The 17,323-nt window shown below is 41.5% G+C and overlaps 1 protein-coding gene across 1 annotated transcript in view; it reads left to right on the top strand.

The window, feature by feature from the left end:
* nrg3b (neuregulin 3b) overlaps positions 1–17,323 on the top strand; it is a 183,285-nt gene that overhangs the window by 139,445 nt on the left and 26,517 nt on the right. The window contains exon 3 of the mRNA XM_070991423.1: positions 14,883–14,956. Coding sequence (XP_070847524.1) covers positions 14,883–14,956 — 74 coding nt within the window. The remainder of the gene's footprint in view (positions 1–14,882; positions 14,957–17,323) is intronic.

A 17,323-nucleotide genomic window follows, 5' to 3' on the forward strand; every position in this document is an offset into this window, starting at 1 on the left:
AAATAAGAAGTTTAAAAGAGCAGGTGAAAATGGCTCTGACAGCAGATATTAGATTGTGTGCTAAATGTGTTCATACATACAGTGTCACTGCCAGTCACTTTAAAAACATCTTACAGTCGCTCACTTACTGACCTGACTGATTCAGATTGTTAAAATGAGATCTAGATTGGCGCTCCAACATGGCTAGCATATTCAAACTGCGAGCCACTTGGCAGAGCGGAGTGTTCATTTCTTAGTTTTTTTGTCTTGTGTAAAGGATATTAGTCAGTTTGCAAATGATTGCATCCTGTTTTTATTCACTTTCTACACTGTTTTGGAACCAGGTTGTATGACTTAATGTGGCTAACCTTGAACTGCAGGGCATTGCTATCACTAGCTTTTACATGCTAGCTTCATCCATCCTCCCCATCCTTGTCAGTGCAGTATGTCGGAAACGCATTGAGGTAATTCTTCAAATTTGGTTCTTAGATTAGATTTTGGTTGTTAAAGGTCACTGTAACACATTTTTGGCTCGAACTCAGGAATTCCTGCACTAATTCTGAGAATTTTCACACAAAGGCCTCCTATGATGAAAGGATGGAAGTTACGACGAAAAGGTCAAATGTCAACTTCACTGTGACATCATAACGTTCTGCAAAAACACTTTTCTGGCTGTTATTCAATGCAATAACTCAGGAACAGAAGGGGAGACTGTGACCATGTTTCACATTTGGTCAGATACTGAGTTGGTGGCACTAATCTTGGGCATCCACCTTGAAACCTCTGTAGAAATAGTCTCTAAGTGAAGACAGCGTGTTTCTCACTGGGCATGATTCACTGAATCAGACAAGTTAATATAATGATAACTTCTGTTTTGCCAAAAATGACACTCAATAGCTGTTTTTAAATTCTACATATATCACATGAGTCTGGGCAGACAGGGATGTAAATGCAATTGGACTTGCTGGGGGAGGCAAACAACTGTGAGGCGGTAATTTTAATATCTACAGAGTTCTGGTATGATATGGAAAATCATCAATAATGAAGGGATATTATCCATTGATGTGTACAAACCCATTTTATTGGTTGCACAAATTAAAAAAGTTGTAACACAGTTTAATACTTGTACATTTTTAGCTCAGCACTGCAGAATTATGTGTCTGATGTGTCTGGTTATACGGCCCGACACCAGTTCCTTGATATATAACAGGATATAACAGGAACCATGATATAATGTAAAATATACAGTGGATGATTAATGACTTAAAACATACAAAACTGTTTCAAACTGTCAATAATTTTCTCAGGTTATGGCTCTTAAAGCTTCTGAAACATCTCAGTTTGAGATAACCACAGCTCTAAATATACGGTTACAGCAATCAATCAATCAATCAGTCAATCAGTTAGTCAATTTCAGTTCGACAGCATTTCCCATTTACAAGGTAAACACAGCTGTAATAAACAAACGGACACCCAGGTCTTATAAACAGTGGGCTCTTTCCTTGCCACCACTTATGATTGGGAGCATGTGGGATTCATTCAGCCAGTATTATACTGTGAGATATTGTACAGACATAATTATAAAGACTCCAGACACAGTATGAGTTTAATATGTCATTCATTGTGTGTGACAGTGTATTGCACACTGGCGTCTGCCTGCAGGGAGAAGAAATGTGACCATCTATTCAAGGCTGGTTGGCTAAGGCAGTCAGATTGATCACAATGGGAGCAATCTCTTTTTTCCCCCAGACACTTGTTTGGTTTCTGTGTAAGCTGTTCCAGCCGTCTCTATCAGAGCACACTCCTCTAAACCTCTTGCACTTGTAGGCAGCTTGCAGAAGTAAACACACCACATTCGACGCACGGGAGGCACAGTAGCTGTGTGCAGCCAGTCACTTTAAGATGTGCCCTCTGTTCTCGAGCACATGCGCGCACACACACACACCCACACACACACACCTTATTACATTGTGCCTCAGTGTGAGTAGTTATAGAGGGCCCTAATCCATCTTTTACAGCTGATACTGTAGCTGAGCCACAGGGTTTGGCTTCAAGATGGTTCATCTGCAGACAAAGCTCTGCCTTGACTGTGTAGTACACTTGTGTGTATGTGTGTTTGTGTGTGTGTAATTGAGTATGTCTGTGCATGCATTTGTGAGTGTTTATGCATACGTCCTCTGGAGCCCGTTAGCATTTGCAGTGATTTGAACTCAATCATACTGAATGTAGCGGACAGGATTAAGGTTGTAGAGGCAGATGTCAGCAGCATCCAAAACACTGGGCACAAAGGGCAGCAGTGTTTTCTTCACAGAAAATCTTTTTAAAAAAAGCTAAAAAAAAACAAAAAAAACAAAAACCCTGCAGTGTCCCTTCTCAACAGTGGGTGGGCCTGTGCATATGGAAGAAAAAAGCAACAGCTCTCAGCTATTGGCAGACAGAAAACTTAACTCAACTCGACCTCTTTGATGAGCTCCTGATATGACTGCAGAACAGTGGAAACACCTGGAGCCACGTGGCGCTGTGGCTTTTGCGCTCTGTTATGCATCACAGAGCAAAATTATCCCCCAGATACATTAAAAAAAAAAAAAAAAAGCCAGATTTGTACTATGTAGGGCAAGAAGAGAAGCGGGGAAATGGTCATAACTAATATCATTGATGTTTGTGGAGTAAACCACTGCCTAATCATGCACACATGATAGTAGTATTTACTTGGCGCTCTTGAGGGCGTTTTCATTGTTTTCTGATGTGAAAATCACTGAGCGTGTCAGTAGTTTGTCCAGTCACTGTCTTCATACTGTTGACTGAGAATGCAGCTATCAGTGTGAATATTCATGCGGTACTACATCCTTGATATATTGATTAGTGCTTTATAGAGAAATGTTATATTATAAATCTAAAAGAGGCATAGATTGTGCAGTGGTTGATTTCAGGAGCATCCTGGTGGTGAAGCATGCCATAAAACCACAACATCTCTGCTTCTATGACCTATGTTGCATGTCAATCGCCTCTATCTCTCGCCATGTTACCTTGTATTCTTGTAATTAAACAAGGCAAAGATACAAGAACAGCATGTTTATATAGCCTAAGGCTGGGGTTTGCAATGGCATTGTTTAAATTAAGCTCAAATCTTAGTGACTGAAATTTTAGTTTGACACGTGCAAAAAAGTTGGTATCATGCATTTTGATGCTGGAACGCAGTTCATGTTTGTTTTTACGTCATTTTCTGTTTAAAAAAATAGCGAGGACCATAATTTCTCAGAGCCAAAGATGTCCTCAGTTTGTTTTATCCAAGCAACAGCACGGAGGCAGCACTCTGTACTAGCAGGAAGGAGGATAACTGGGTTACTGTGAGTCTCATATAAAGCAAAGGTCTCCTCTCAAATGAGGTGAGCGGCCGGAGGTTGATGTTTTTGCTGCTGGGGAGACAGATAATGACAGTGTTTGAGGAAATGTTGATGCGTCGTGTCAAATGTTAGTCAAGCGTACTGTAAAAAGGATCTCACTCTCCTTCCACAGTCTCTCATCCTGTAATCACAGTATAATCATGTTTTAATGGCAGTGCCTTCTCCTTTAAGATTGAATTGCTAGTCTACAGCAAAACATCGCTCTCACCTCATGATATTCAAGAGATGTCTGCATTTAATGCTGCGCTCATTTACAAAATGAAACACTTGTTTGGATCGGCTCTTCTCCGTTATGTGTCCCCAGAACCATTACTGTTCAGATTAAAAGAAAACGCAGGGAAATAGAGATTAATAAAGGTTTGATATGGTGGCAGAGATTTCCTAAGCAAATAACAAGCAGCGTGCTTACCATTACGCTTTGGGAATTCTATTCCTCGTTGGGAATGAGTACTTCCAGAGCAAAACCTATGAGCGGCAGCAAAAGCAAAGTTTTTGGGGAAGCTTTATAAAGTTTGTGAAACACTGTCTTGATACATTATTAATTATTTGTCGCCTCTTGTAAATTCGGCAAATGTAAGACATTAAGCGGATCAGAAAAACAGGCAACCTTGCGGTGCACTTTGCCTGCTTTTTTATGGTTATGCTTAGGCACTGGCAGCGTTTGATTAGGGAGAGATCGAGGCAGTGACTTGAGACAAAAGATTTTTTATGAATATTTAACTGACATCACAGTCTTTCCCTCACCTTCACCAAAGTGCCTTTGTTGCCTTAACCCAACTACAGACAGCAGTGTGGATGCGAATCCCTGATTTGGGTGTCACAGTACTGCACCTCGAATGTCCGCCACCCACCCTGACCCCCTTCCAGCGCAGAATAAAAATGCAGTGTTTCATTCGCTCATCGAAACATTGCTTCCAAACATAATCCAGGCAGGCGTAGTTGCTTTGCGGTGAAAACATAATAATGAATGCAAATTAGTTGACGTAAACATCATTTCTAGAAGGCAGGGTTGCAGCTTCGCACATATCATGCGTCATTATTTCTTCCTCTACATCATTCATTTCCCACTGGCATTGCTTCTATTTTTCATGCAGTTCTGTCGAACATCTTTTGGTGCTTTCATGGCACAAAATAGACGTATAATCATTAATTAGGGGCGTCTCTGTCAGCCTTCTCACATGCTCGCTCTCGAAATTTGAACAGCCTTTATTTTGTATTAGATAAAAGCGAGTATCTGTATTGATGTTATGTTCTATCCAGATGCCAGCACGCTGTAAAGACTGCGTGTACACCTGCCTAAGATCCAAACGCAATACGAGCCAGACCCCCTCCACATGTGGTCAGACAGATCCGATCAGAATGCGTTCACACCTGGCATCAAAAGGCGTTCTTTCCTGATCTGGATAAATGTCCGAAAACAGGTTGCACTGTAACACCAGGTGTACGTTGGAACACTTTGATGACTTGTCTTCAAAGGTGATTTGTCTCTTATATATAATTGAAATCATGGAAAGAAAATTCAAGCGAGTTGTCTTGCAGCTCTGTCCGACATCACACCTCTCAAATCCATTCGAGGTTTGAATGCACTCAGGTCATGTTTCCTCCATATAACATGTAAGTGATCTGCATTACTCCGAGAGGATCACCGTCTCAAAGACAAAAGTCCCCCTTTTACACAATGTGTCCAGACAAGACCGTGATGTTACATGCATCTTTACTTAGCCACCAGAAGGAGGTGAATTATTCAGGTCACTCTCGCTTCTGTGTGGTGATGTAATCTGCTGCACTTACTACAAGTCTTGGCACCTTAAGTAAAGTTGAATCAAACATACTGTTAGTAAATAAAAGGAAAAACTAAATAACTTACAAGTATTGAGTTATGTCACACTGTATTTTGTATCTATTGTGAGGGCTCCAAGCAGCACACTTGAACTTAATTGCTTTTTCATTGGCACCACTCCTAAAGGGGCATGTAGATGATATCAAAGAGGATAAGCTTTTACACACCTTGTTGCCAAGTAGGGGGCTCAAGTGTTTTTTTTTCCCCTGACTCTTTCTGGCCATATTTCTTTATTACTCTTTAATAATCACATTAAGTTCTCTCAAGATGCAGTTCAGACACGCCTGCTGAATTCGTAATAAACTGCATCATCGTGGGTGCAGCAGCCTGTGTTGTGGCTGGCGGTCACTCACAAAAGGAGAAGTCTGATGAATAATAGAAGTCGCAGTGATGTCTCTGGTGATTCAGGAAGATATTGTTATGACGGCTTTCATAAACTCTTTGATGTCTTTTCAAGTGTCGGGATGATCCTTGTCAAAACAGCCAGGCAGTCGTCTCTCTGGTCAGACTGGAAGGGGCTCTTGTACGACGCAAACAAGTACAGTTAAGGCAAACAAGTACAGTTAATATTAGAGCCGCAGCCATTAATGGTTTAGGTGATCAAAAGAAAATCAATTGGCAGCTATTTTGACAGTTTGTTTCAGTCATTTTTCACAAAATACGTCAAACATTTGATGGTTGCAGCTTTTACATGCTGTCATTTATGACAGTAAATGAAGAGTCTGTGGGTTCTGGAGTGTCGGTTGGACAAAAGAAGCAATTTGAAGGCATCACGCTGGGATCTAAGAAATTGCGATGAGCATTTTCACAGTTTCTGACTATTTATACACTAAATGATTCATCGTGTAAATAATGAATCAATAATGAAAATTATCGCTCGTCGCATCCCTCAGCTCAGCTTGCTCAAACCAGGTCGCACCCAGAACCTTGAGACTATATAGACTGTTATACAACTGTGTAATATAACAATGGCACATCGTTCTGGCCATTTTTGAGTTAGCAGCACACCATACTGAATAATGAAGTGGGATATTTCAGTTTGTGATAATGCTCCCTCCTCGTGAACTTCATGGAGAAATGTGTTGCTTTAATTTAAAGGCGTCGCAGCTTGTCTTCTCGTCCCTTTAAAGAGTCCATTGAGTGTCTAAGATTTATGTAAATTTGCAACCCCTGTGGGCTCAGCGGATGACAAACCTCAATCACAAACAGCTCGGGCCTTCATTTGTGTCTTTTCTCCAAACATCGGCCCAAACGAACGCAGTCAGTTTTCAAGCGAACATGTGCACTGCTTTTAATAAAGACTCCAGCACCTGAAGATGTTGCTGATGGCGTGACTCATATGACATTGCAAACACAATGCAGATTACAGCACAGCTGGAGTGAAACAAGGTGATAGCCCCTTATCTACGTGGCTTTCATTCTGCGGAGCACGAGCTGCTGATTCTTTCGCTGTGGCACCTCTGAATAGACCACATTAATTGATGATGTTTTGCAAGTCTTGCGCAAACAAACCAGATGATCATCATAAGCAGAGCTGATGGATGATAACGTTATCTTCCCTCTATGTGCCGTGTTAGACTTGCTCGCTGCTTATATTGTACAGATAAAAGGAAAATACATCAGAAAATGCGTTTTGTTCCAAACAGCAAAGTCAGTCTGCTGTTTTTGTTTTCTTTTAGTCCAGTATAGAAGTACTGTTTCTAATAAACTTTTAAATTATGAATCAATAGGAGATGAAACAATAAAATGTGCCAGTGGAAGGTGACTTGCAGGGGTTAATAGTACACAATGCACATAGTATTCTACCGGGTTGGAAGTGTGAATCTTATGAATATTTAACCTACGTGAACTGCTGGTAAAATTCATCCTTATTCTTCAAGAGCACAGCTTAAAGTATTATTCTCTTCTAAACAGAACGCAATTTCCCAGTCTGCCAGTATTTTTTTTGCACACATGCACACGAGCACCCACATACACACACCCGGAGGGAGAAAGCGAAAAGAAATCTCTGAAGATGAAGAGGAATACATCCCCTTCAGCAGCGCCCCCCTCTCTCTCTCTCACTGTGTCCGTCTCCCCTCACCCTTTTCTTCCCCTCTGTTATCTCTAGTCCTTTGAAACAGCACCTGTTACAGACTCGCGGCTCGGGAGCTCCGTCATGATGTAGTGTGCACTCCTGCGTGATACAGTGCCAGCTTCCAGTCTCACATTCAGCCCCGCTGATGTGCAAGGCAAACAAGGCGGGACGTCTTCATCCTCCAAGAGCTTAATGACTTCTTGGAGCATTGTAGATAGGACACACCAGACCAGAACATTGTGTGCTGTGTTCCTCCTTGTGCCTCCCGCCTATTGAAATATTTTATTTTGCTAGTTAGTGCCGATGACATTTGATAGTGAATTTGTGTAAGTGTGTGTTTATCTTGATGAATGACATGGCGGCTTGTTTACTGTCTTAGCTGATGATAATGTAATGATAATTGGGGACACTGCAGTAGCAATTATACCAGAATCCAGCTCAAGAAAATGCAATTTACTGTAAATACTATTTACCAGGAAGGTAAAATGTATGCGGGATGAGCTCCAAAAGGTAGTGAAGCCTTATAAAAAGAATGAGGACAGTATAACCGTCCTTAAGTTTATTCATCGTGTATTTACTACGTCAGTAAAGAGCTCATTACTCAGAACCCTAATGAAACTCTAAATAACTATGTTTGCATGTGCAATAACTGAGACTACAGTTGTTTGACTGACTGTCTCGATTTTAATCACAGCATTATCGCGCTTTATATCATACATCATACATTTCATGTCCTCAGCAAATGAAATGGCTTTATTAATGCTCTGTTTTGTCATCAGCATAATTAAATCCACCTAAATTTATGATGCCAGTTATTTGACTCTGCCCGCGTTATGTTTGCATCCACATATTCTCAGGTATCTGAATAGAAGGAAAAAGTCCCTCAGTGACAGCCGTTTGTCTAGCTTTACCTCCTTTTGGCCTCTTCTTGGTGTAGTATTAAAGTTTTGAACGCAGACACATCCTGGCAGCTGCATATCTTTCTTGTATGTAAACAGCTCACACATAGTAATAGACATCCATCAAACTTGCTGAGGGTATAAATCATGTCCGCCCTACCTTCAGCGCTGCACTGCTGCAAAAGCCAGATAGAAATATGTATGGCTCAAGGCAGGAGACTGTCTTTATTGGAGGCATTTTGGCCTTCTATTGTGTTTTTTTTTTGGGGGGGGGGGGGGGGGGGGTTTTCTCTTTTTTGTTAACTACAGAACAATCCAGGCAGATTGCAGCCAACTCATAGCCCATTCCTCCCTCGTACCCCATCAATAACAATGAGAGAAGTGTCAGCCACTGATTAGGCTTTGATATTGAGAGTGAAGCAGGGATGGCTGCGTGCGTTTGAATGTGTGTGTGTGTGTGTGTGTGTGTGTGTGTGTGTGTGTGTGTGTGTGTGTGTGTGTGTGTGTGCGCGCGATATGTTTGTGTGTATTTCTTATTATAAAAGAAATTAGATCACTGGAGGTCTACTTTTTTTCTCCTCATAAAAAATGGATTTTAGTCAGTCATCTCGACCTTCCCAGTGGTGAAAATTAGGCTGCGGTGAAAAGCAAATGCAGCTTAAATCAACTGCATGCCCTCAGCCTCCTCCTAGTCTGTATTTATACACTTGATAAAATAGGTGTGTATGATGGACTGCAGCAGGTGCTATATCTCAAAGCTGAGCAAATTAAAAAACCACCGTATTCGCCAATCCAGCACAGTGAATGTAATTTAAATAATTGATTTCAGTATTTTGCAATTAACATAATACAATATTGCATCTGTGTTCCCAATGCATATGCAAATCTTTGTTTTAATATGCATGACTTGTAGGTCAAGTTATGGAAATGAGAGGTAACGCCCAAATGAGTAACACTTAACAGCATCCAGTGCGCCAGTTGGTGCGCGAAAAGAAATGTGGCGGTGAGTCAAAAGGCTTGGTGCAGTGCAGTAAATGTGTGGTGGGAACCCCTGCTGCCAAATACTGATTGTCTTTGATAGTGAGACTGAAGAAAGCCATTTCCAAGAAGTCAGGTAATTAAGAGAAAATGCATCCAGTCCAACATTATGTGTGCTTCAAATTAAATGGAGATACTTCCTGTTCATCTCCCAATCGCCATGCACAAATTAGATCAAAAACCAAGTGTTAGCAGCATGCGGTCTCTCTTCTGTTTATGTTTGCTATTATGTCTGTGTTTATGCCAGAAGATGAAGTTATTTGTTTCATTTTGACAAGCTAATGATAGCATTGTCCTTACCCAAGCCCATCACCTGTTACCAATGAACCTGTTTACCTGTGGAATGTTCCAAACAGGTGCTTTTGGAGCAGCCCACAGTTTTTTGTTGCTCCTGTCTCAACTTGCTGCCATCAAATCCAGACTAAGCATGTATTTACAAAGATCAATTAAGTTGATGAGGGAAAAGCTTTTCATGTTGAGAACGACTGCGCTTCAGTGTTTCTTTTTAAGTGGCTTTAACCTTACAGGATGCCATATGTTCTAATCAGAGATGGAATTTTCTATACAGCTAATATGTTTCTTTAAAAAAGCCTTTGCCCTCATGTATTTAAGAATTTATTTCAGCTAACTGCAGCTCAGAATTTAGACACCATTAAAAAACAAAAAGCAATTTCTCTATTTAATTAATTGCATATAAAAAGCGTATAAAGCTACATTGTGTATGTGCACTAAATTATGCATTTTAATATTAGAGCGTATCTTAGACTTAGCATGCCTGGCTCTGTCAAAGGGTAACAAACTCAGCCCAACAGCACCTCTAAAGCTCACTAATCAACATGTTATATCTGCAGCTATTTCTTGGTTCTGCACAGTTTTCCATCTGCATGCTAGGCTAGGCTAACGCGTGGGATCGATGTTCTCATGCAAGTCTCTGCAAGAAAGAAAAGAGGCGCATTTCCTTGGATGTGCTTCCAGGGTTAAGCATGAACAATGAACTTTATTGCACCTAGTTCAACAGATTCTGCTAAAGTGAGGCATTAATCCCCTTTTAAATGCTGTATTTCATCATTTGTCTTGTTTAAACCGTCAGTGACCACCTCATATTGTGCATCCAAAAGTAAAACAGTTAATCCAGCCAGTAAGTGCTCAGTGCTCTGGGAGCAGTTCTCACTTCCACTAAGCTGCGGTCCCTCCCCTCTGCCTCATCAATAGTCGCTCATATGCAGTTATTTTATAGGGCACGTGGAAGCGAGTGTGCGTGGGCGTTGGAAGGTAAATGAAACGTTTGGTTGACATGATCGCATCCCCATCCCTTCTCTCCTCCTTGAACCTCTTTTCCCTCCCCTTGCACTCAAACTATCCTCCATTTTTCTTCACACTAATTAACAGGCAGGATGGTGATTAGTCATGAGGCAGCGCTCCCCACCCCTCCGTCATCATCCAGACTCAGAGGTGTGTTTTCTCTGTGACTGGAACATGTGTTAAAAGCAGCTGGGTAGTCACAGACAGCTCTGGAGCAGTGGGGGAAAACATGCTCACAGTCTATAGCTGCTGCTCATATGCACAGTGGCTGCAGGATATAAACACACACACACTTGAGAAAGCTGTCATTTGTGCCCCCCCCCCCCCCCCCCCCCCCCCCCCACACACACACACACACACACACACACACACACATCTGGGCTCTCTCTGAGATATTTGCCCCTGTTTGAAACACACCAACGCACACATACATAAATACAATCTCTTGTTCTCCCGTTTCCCTCATTGGAGATCCACACCCAAACACATCCTCAAAGCGCGTCATTATCTTGCATTGTTTGTCATCCATTCAGGCATTCGACGCCATGTTCACACAAACACATTTACAAAGCATTGTTTGCATCTCATTGAGGGATGGCTGAGCTCGTTTCGCAGCGCTACAAAGATGGTTGGAGGGGAGAGATGGAGACGTAGACAAACAGAAAGCAAGCCCAGACGTAAACAGATAGCCAGACAGGCATTCTGCCTTCGGGGTTTGTGATTCAGAATACTAACTAGGCGTCTCAGCTCACACCCAGGGACAGAAGGTGTGATGTAGGGCAGAGCCAAACCATGGGAGGGGAGGGACGATTTACCCTTGAAATCTGAATGGTTGCCTCAGCGTTCCACCCTCAAGTTTGCAGCACATGATTGGCTGCTGGACTCAGATTGGCACGCTGACAAAAAAGGGACAGTGCTTGTGTTTTATAGCAAATCAAGAAATCAATTTTTAACCGAGGGCATGGCGATGCTTAAAGATTATATCTGGCTACCCGGAAAGCACCGGTGACACAAACATTAGTCAAAGCTTCCCAGTTTCCTGCGATATTGACGAGTTGTCCCAGAAAAGGTTAACACAGGCATGTCAGTTTAACACTGGATGTAAGATGAATGCACGTGTCAAAACTCCAGCTTCTCCTGGGGTTCGCTTCCATTTTAAACCCCTCCCACTGTGGCCCGGACTTCTTTTCTCTCATACAAAAGCAGTTTTAATTTGATAATTAATATGATATCTTTGCATTAGTCATTTGGACTCATGCTTTATGCATCATATGGTGTGTTCTTCTGCACATTCCATTTCAGAGTAAAACATTCGGTCTGTTTTAATGGTCCAGCTTGATGGTGATTAATTAGAACTTTTTAAATGGGTATGCTGTCTCATATTTTTTTTTTCTCAATGCTTCTATTTCAGATTGCTTAAATTGTGTTGGCTGTTGATTTGTTATGAACAATGACCATAAGAATCCAACTGATAATATTCTGCACAGAAGTTCTAAACATGCTGTAGACTATATTATGCAAATAATGAATTAAACCAGGCCTGGCGGGGCAGTACACTGCATCAAGATCGTGGCTTTATATGGAACTATTACTAACATCAGAAGATTTTGTGAACTTGCAAACACTGAATCCTCTATTTGTTTGGTCACCATCTGCTCTAATGAGCATTTCCCCAAAATATCTCCAGCAATAGTCAGACCAGAATTGTTCAGTTCAGTCAAAAGTATGTTATTTCGATCGTGTATATTCTGTGTGAAGCTCTATAGGACAACGTAACATAATCTGGTGTGTGTGTGTGCGCATGAAAGGTAGAGTTAAGAGAGTAGAGAATAGCAGGGTATTGCATTTGCCTTTTTTCCAGGCTGATTAAGAGGTAGAAGTCTGGCTGTGGGAGAAACAATGACAAGAACGAATCAAGTGCTTTATCCCCTCCTTTGGTTGCCTGAGCCCAGAACTATAGAGATTTTGTGTGTTTTGCTTATTACTTTGGAATTGAAATGACACAAAGAGTGTGAGGTTTAAGATTTAGAGGGTTTATTTCAAGGGTATTTTTCACACGTTAGTTGAACAGTAATGAGTCCTGCTGTTTAAAGGTGCGGTTAGAGAGTTTTTACTGCCACATAACACAAAATAGCCGATTCGACGATCACGCCCAGCGGCTTGAAAGGGCTGCTGATCACTATGCACGGCGCTGAGATCTCAAGAGCTTCCAAACTCTCTTCTTCCCTGCACGCCCAACATTTAATTCAATTAAATGTTTTTAAAGCAGCATTTTTCTAATCACAGTGCATCAATGAGCTATTTGTAATGGGGTGTGAAAGGGAACTGACAGAGATCACCCAACTCACCTGTTCAGAGATTTCTAGCTTCTTTCAGCTGGTTGTTTTGGCTTTCCAGCCCACAGCTTTACTGGGGACTCGCTGGTCAAATGTAGTCAAGCATTTAACAGTGAAAGAGCCAGAAATTTTTAGTTCATGCAGAGCAAAAAAAAAGCTACAAGCAGAGCGAATATCGGACTTACATTCACCAGGTGGCCAGAGACATGAGTCCAAATGAATGATAATGATGATCCGTGTCTGCTGGATGTGTAAGTATGCAACGTTTGCTCACTAGCTCACCACATCAACTTTCAAGATGATAATATGTCAGTGTTGTGCTCACAGATGGTTTCCGCTGCCTCCAGGTGGCCAAAAATTAAATTCAGTGCAGGCTAAAAGCTTCACTACTGAGTGATGTTTGAAAGTTGGCCTAAGAGGCGGTCTGTCGGTGGAAATGCATGTGCAATTTTACACCAAAACAAGCACCAAAATTTGCTTGACACAACCCCACCTGCCATAAAATCACCAAACAGGTGCAAAGAAAGGTGAAAATGGACGCAGCTGTGTTAGAGCTACCGTCAGCCTTCAGCCAGCTTATGCTGTATTTCACTGTGCTGCTCCATGCTGCACTATAGAGAAAACAGGAAGGATAAGAAATGATGAAAATTGAGCCGAGACGCACTGAACAAATGGAGCTGAAACTGCAGCTCGAGATGTAAAAATAAAGAAAGATGACAATCTATCACAGTTTGCACTCTGGTAGTCGCCTTAAGCAGTAACTTGTGATGTCCACTGCTGCTCAGTGTGATTTACATAGCCCGCTTTCTGTTGGCTGTGCTGCCTTAGTATTTTTCTTCAAGCTATCAGGTCAAGCCAAGCTGAGTGAGACTGAATGGTCCACTTCTGCCTGTCACTCATCTAATATGTTATCCTAAACGTGGGATGGGTGACACCGGTGGAAATGCGGCGGACAGATGTTGATGGATAATGTGCGAGCGCGAATCCCCCCGGGGTTACCGACAATATGCCATCGACTGATGGATTAGAGCACATATAGACAACTCTGACATATCACTCACTCATGTACAAGTTTATGTTGAAACAGTCACATCAAAGCAAATCCTCCAATTGTCTCCCCTAAGCCGTGAAAGAGCAGAGGGATGGATCAGCCCACTGAATGTGCTCACAGTACGGCCACTGTTGAAGATGAGAATAAAAAATGGCTAAGTCCTCTTTGAGACTGAAACTATTGACGATTGTGCCAAACTAGGGCTGAGTGCTGAGGAACAGCTCCAAAACTCTACACTTGTGTCCTGAATTTTTGCCTAACTTTACAAGTTCTTCTGAAATAATCTTTATTCTGACAGCACAAGTATGTTTTTTCAAGTTATCAGCACAGGATTGGTGTAAGAACGATGCGTGCGTATATCTTACGACCATACAGCGATTTCGCCTTTTATCTAAAATATTGCAACATACGGAGCCAAACCTTAGATGTCATAATTTCAGTGGATATATTTATGACAGTTGCTGAGGGATCTGCAGGCATCAACAGTGCAGGGATATTTATTTGATGATGATGAAGGCAAATATCTGGACTGTGCCAGGACTTTGTTTATATGGCTGTTCCAACTGTGGCAGCCTCCCCTCGCACTGTAGATCTTGCGTCGTCTGCATCAAGCCAAGTCCTCTCCCATCCCAGTTCCCCATTTCTTCCAGTGGGACCTGGCATTCCTGTCAGTCATGTGCTATCAGTGAAGCTGCAGGCGCTGCTTAGGCCAGCCCAACTATCTTCCCCCTCCTCTCTTTCTTCTCACCCCACCCCTCTCCACGGCTTCTGTGTATCTCCCTCCACCACCTCAGTCCTCAGTGAGCACTCTGCTTTTTACCGTCCATTCAGTCTCCTTTCTACGTTTCCGGCTCTCAACTTCTCTTATCTCACCGTCAGCTTCACACTGTTCTTCTTGCTCGGTTTGTCTTACCTCGAATCTTAAATGTGTCTTTTTTTTCCCCTCTGTCTCGCAGGTGTAAGGAGGGCTACCATGGACTACGCTGTGACCAGTTTGTACCCAAGACAGATGCTATCTTGTCAGACCCAAGTACGCTCTTTTCTTCTATTTTTATTTGCAGTATTGGTGTATTGATCTGCAAGATGAAAACAAATTCATAACAAGTACATGTTACATGCCCGTAAGCAATTCTCTGACTGTACCAGCAAGCAAGATAAATATAAATGGAGTGAGATTGGCCTCAAGTTAACTCTTGCAGCACAGGGTTGTTGTAGTACTCTGGGCCCTAAGACCGGATAAAAACCAGGTCCTGGGATTAAGGCATCAACAATGATCACAATGTCCCTGCTCGGGTGCAACTGGGGACCTTTGTTACATGTTGCTTCCCCTCATTTCCTCTCAGTTCCCTTACTTATTAATGTAGCCATAAAATACCCCCAAAACACTAAAAAAAAAAATCCAAGTGAAGTGAAAATGATCAAGTCTTTTCATGATATTTTAATAATCTCAAACTGTTTTTCTATTATAATGATTTTCCTATTAGTAGCACAGAAGATAAAGCACTTACACACTGCCTAATACAAAAAAGTGTTACTTTGATGGTATAGAAAAATGAAAAAAAGCTACAGAGCCAAAGTATTTAGTCTAAGAAGTAATTTTACGATATCTGTGAGACAGTATGTAATTCATAAGAAGGTGGATGTTTCCAGTTGCTGCATTATCTACTTCAGGCTTAATATTTCCATTTTGTCTCTATTTGTTCCATAACAGGTGGTCAAACATTGATTAATAGCATTATAATGTGGATGTTTTCATTTGAATCTGAACGTGCGGATTATTAGAGCAATAAAAAACATTATTTAGTTATTAGACGCAAAATGCGTATCACGAGACTGCATTTCTTTATTGGCCTGCATGGCCACAATAATACCACGCAGATATTAGAATTAATATTAAACCTCCTGTATCTTTTATTATGGTCTTTAATCTTGCTTTGCTTTAGTCTGGCTGAAAGGAAGGAAAGTCTTCAGTTTCCTATTGTTCATGAAAAACAACTCCCCCGGAGTCTTTGAATCCCCGTGACAGCTGTGTAGTGTAGTTAAAAAATAAAGTAAAAGTCAGAGGTACAAGGAAGAGAAATTGGAGGCCCCGAGCCCTTCCCTTGAGACTGCGGCTTTACAAATTCACACTGTTTTATGGAGTGACTTGGCTCCTCTGCACCAAGAGTCAGAGAGAAAACTTTACTCCCATTGCCTTCTGTTTGACACCAGCAGACCCTCTGAGAGTCCCTTAATGGGATCACAAGCCGGTGTCATGAAGCATGTTTCATGTGTGACCCATTTTTCACAATGGGATTTATTTTATCTATAGGCGCACATCAATTCCCTTTGTGTCCAGAACAGGAGATTTTCGCATTGCTCTTGGAGATCAGCTGAATCTTATTGTGTTTTACACAAAAATCGACGAGGAAGAAACAAATGCGGTAGATTACAGCACATTTCTTGTACATTTACATTTATTAAAAATGTATGAGACAATGAGCCTGAGAAGTAAAAATGTAAAAGAGGGTTTGTTTAGTGCGTTATACGCATTATTTCTGCATCATTTTATGCACCTCTGTCCTGTTACTTTTAAGACTGCAGTAAAATGCACTCTGTTTGTTATTCTTTCCAAATTTCAAAACTATATTTCCTGCCATGCATGAGCTCACTGAAAGCACTTCAGCAGAATTATTCTTGGGTAAGGATCAATATGAATGCCTCATTTCAAATATAGCAAAAAATCTAAATTAAAATGGATAGATTTTGTCAGTGGATTAAACGTACCATATACCTCTCAGATGACTAGCCGCATGCGTCTTTTGCAGTCCACTGAAGGTGAGCTTATGAAACAGTTTGATCAGGATGTGGGAGATCAGACCACTTCAGAGCAGGAATCTCCCAGACAACAGCCTTAACTCCTAAGCAACAGGCTATATTTGCTCCGTTTGCCACTCCTGCTACGGCTCATGTGTTGTTCCACCCATATTGATTTTTCTAAATAATCTCCGGAGGCCTGTTGGGGTAAAGTTATTCAGTAATTTGCACGAAAAAGCAAACACTAGAGCAAAGTCTGAAGTAAACAGAATCTTTTCTGCTCACCCTTTATATTAAGACACATGTTCACCATTAGCAAGTTGCTTATTAGCATGCATGGAGCATATTGGCTATTTGTGAGCCATTATAAAGTCACATTTGTTACTGAATGTATTCCAATAGTGGTTTGAGAGAGAGAAACCTGTAGGTGGAAAACATGCCTGGGTCCCACTGAAAGAAGGTGGGTGAGTATTGGTGTGTCACATATATCAGATATATCTGTGTCAGGGATGTTTCATAAAATTAGGCTCTATAGTGAGCTTTTGTGGCCCAGAATCAATTCCATCCACCCCCATCGTATAGATATACATGGGTGTGTGTG

This window comes from Chaetodon trifascialis, chromosome 21, assembly GCF_039877785.1.
Source record: "Chaetodon trifascialis isolate fChaTrf1 chromosome 21, fChaTrf1.hap1, whole genome shotgun sequence".
NCBI classification, from domain to species: Eukaryota; Metazoa; Chordata; class Actinopteri; order Chaetodontiformes; family Chaetodontidae; genus Chaetodon; species Chaetodon trifascialis.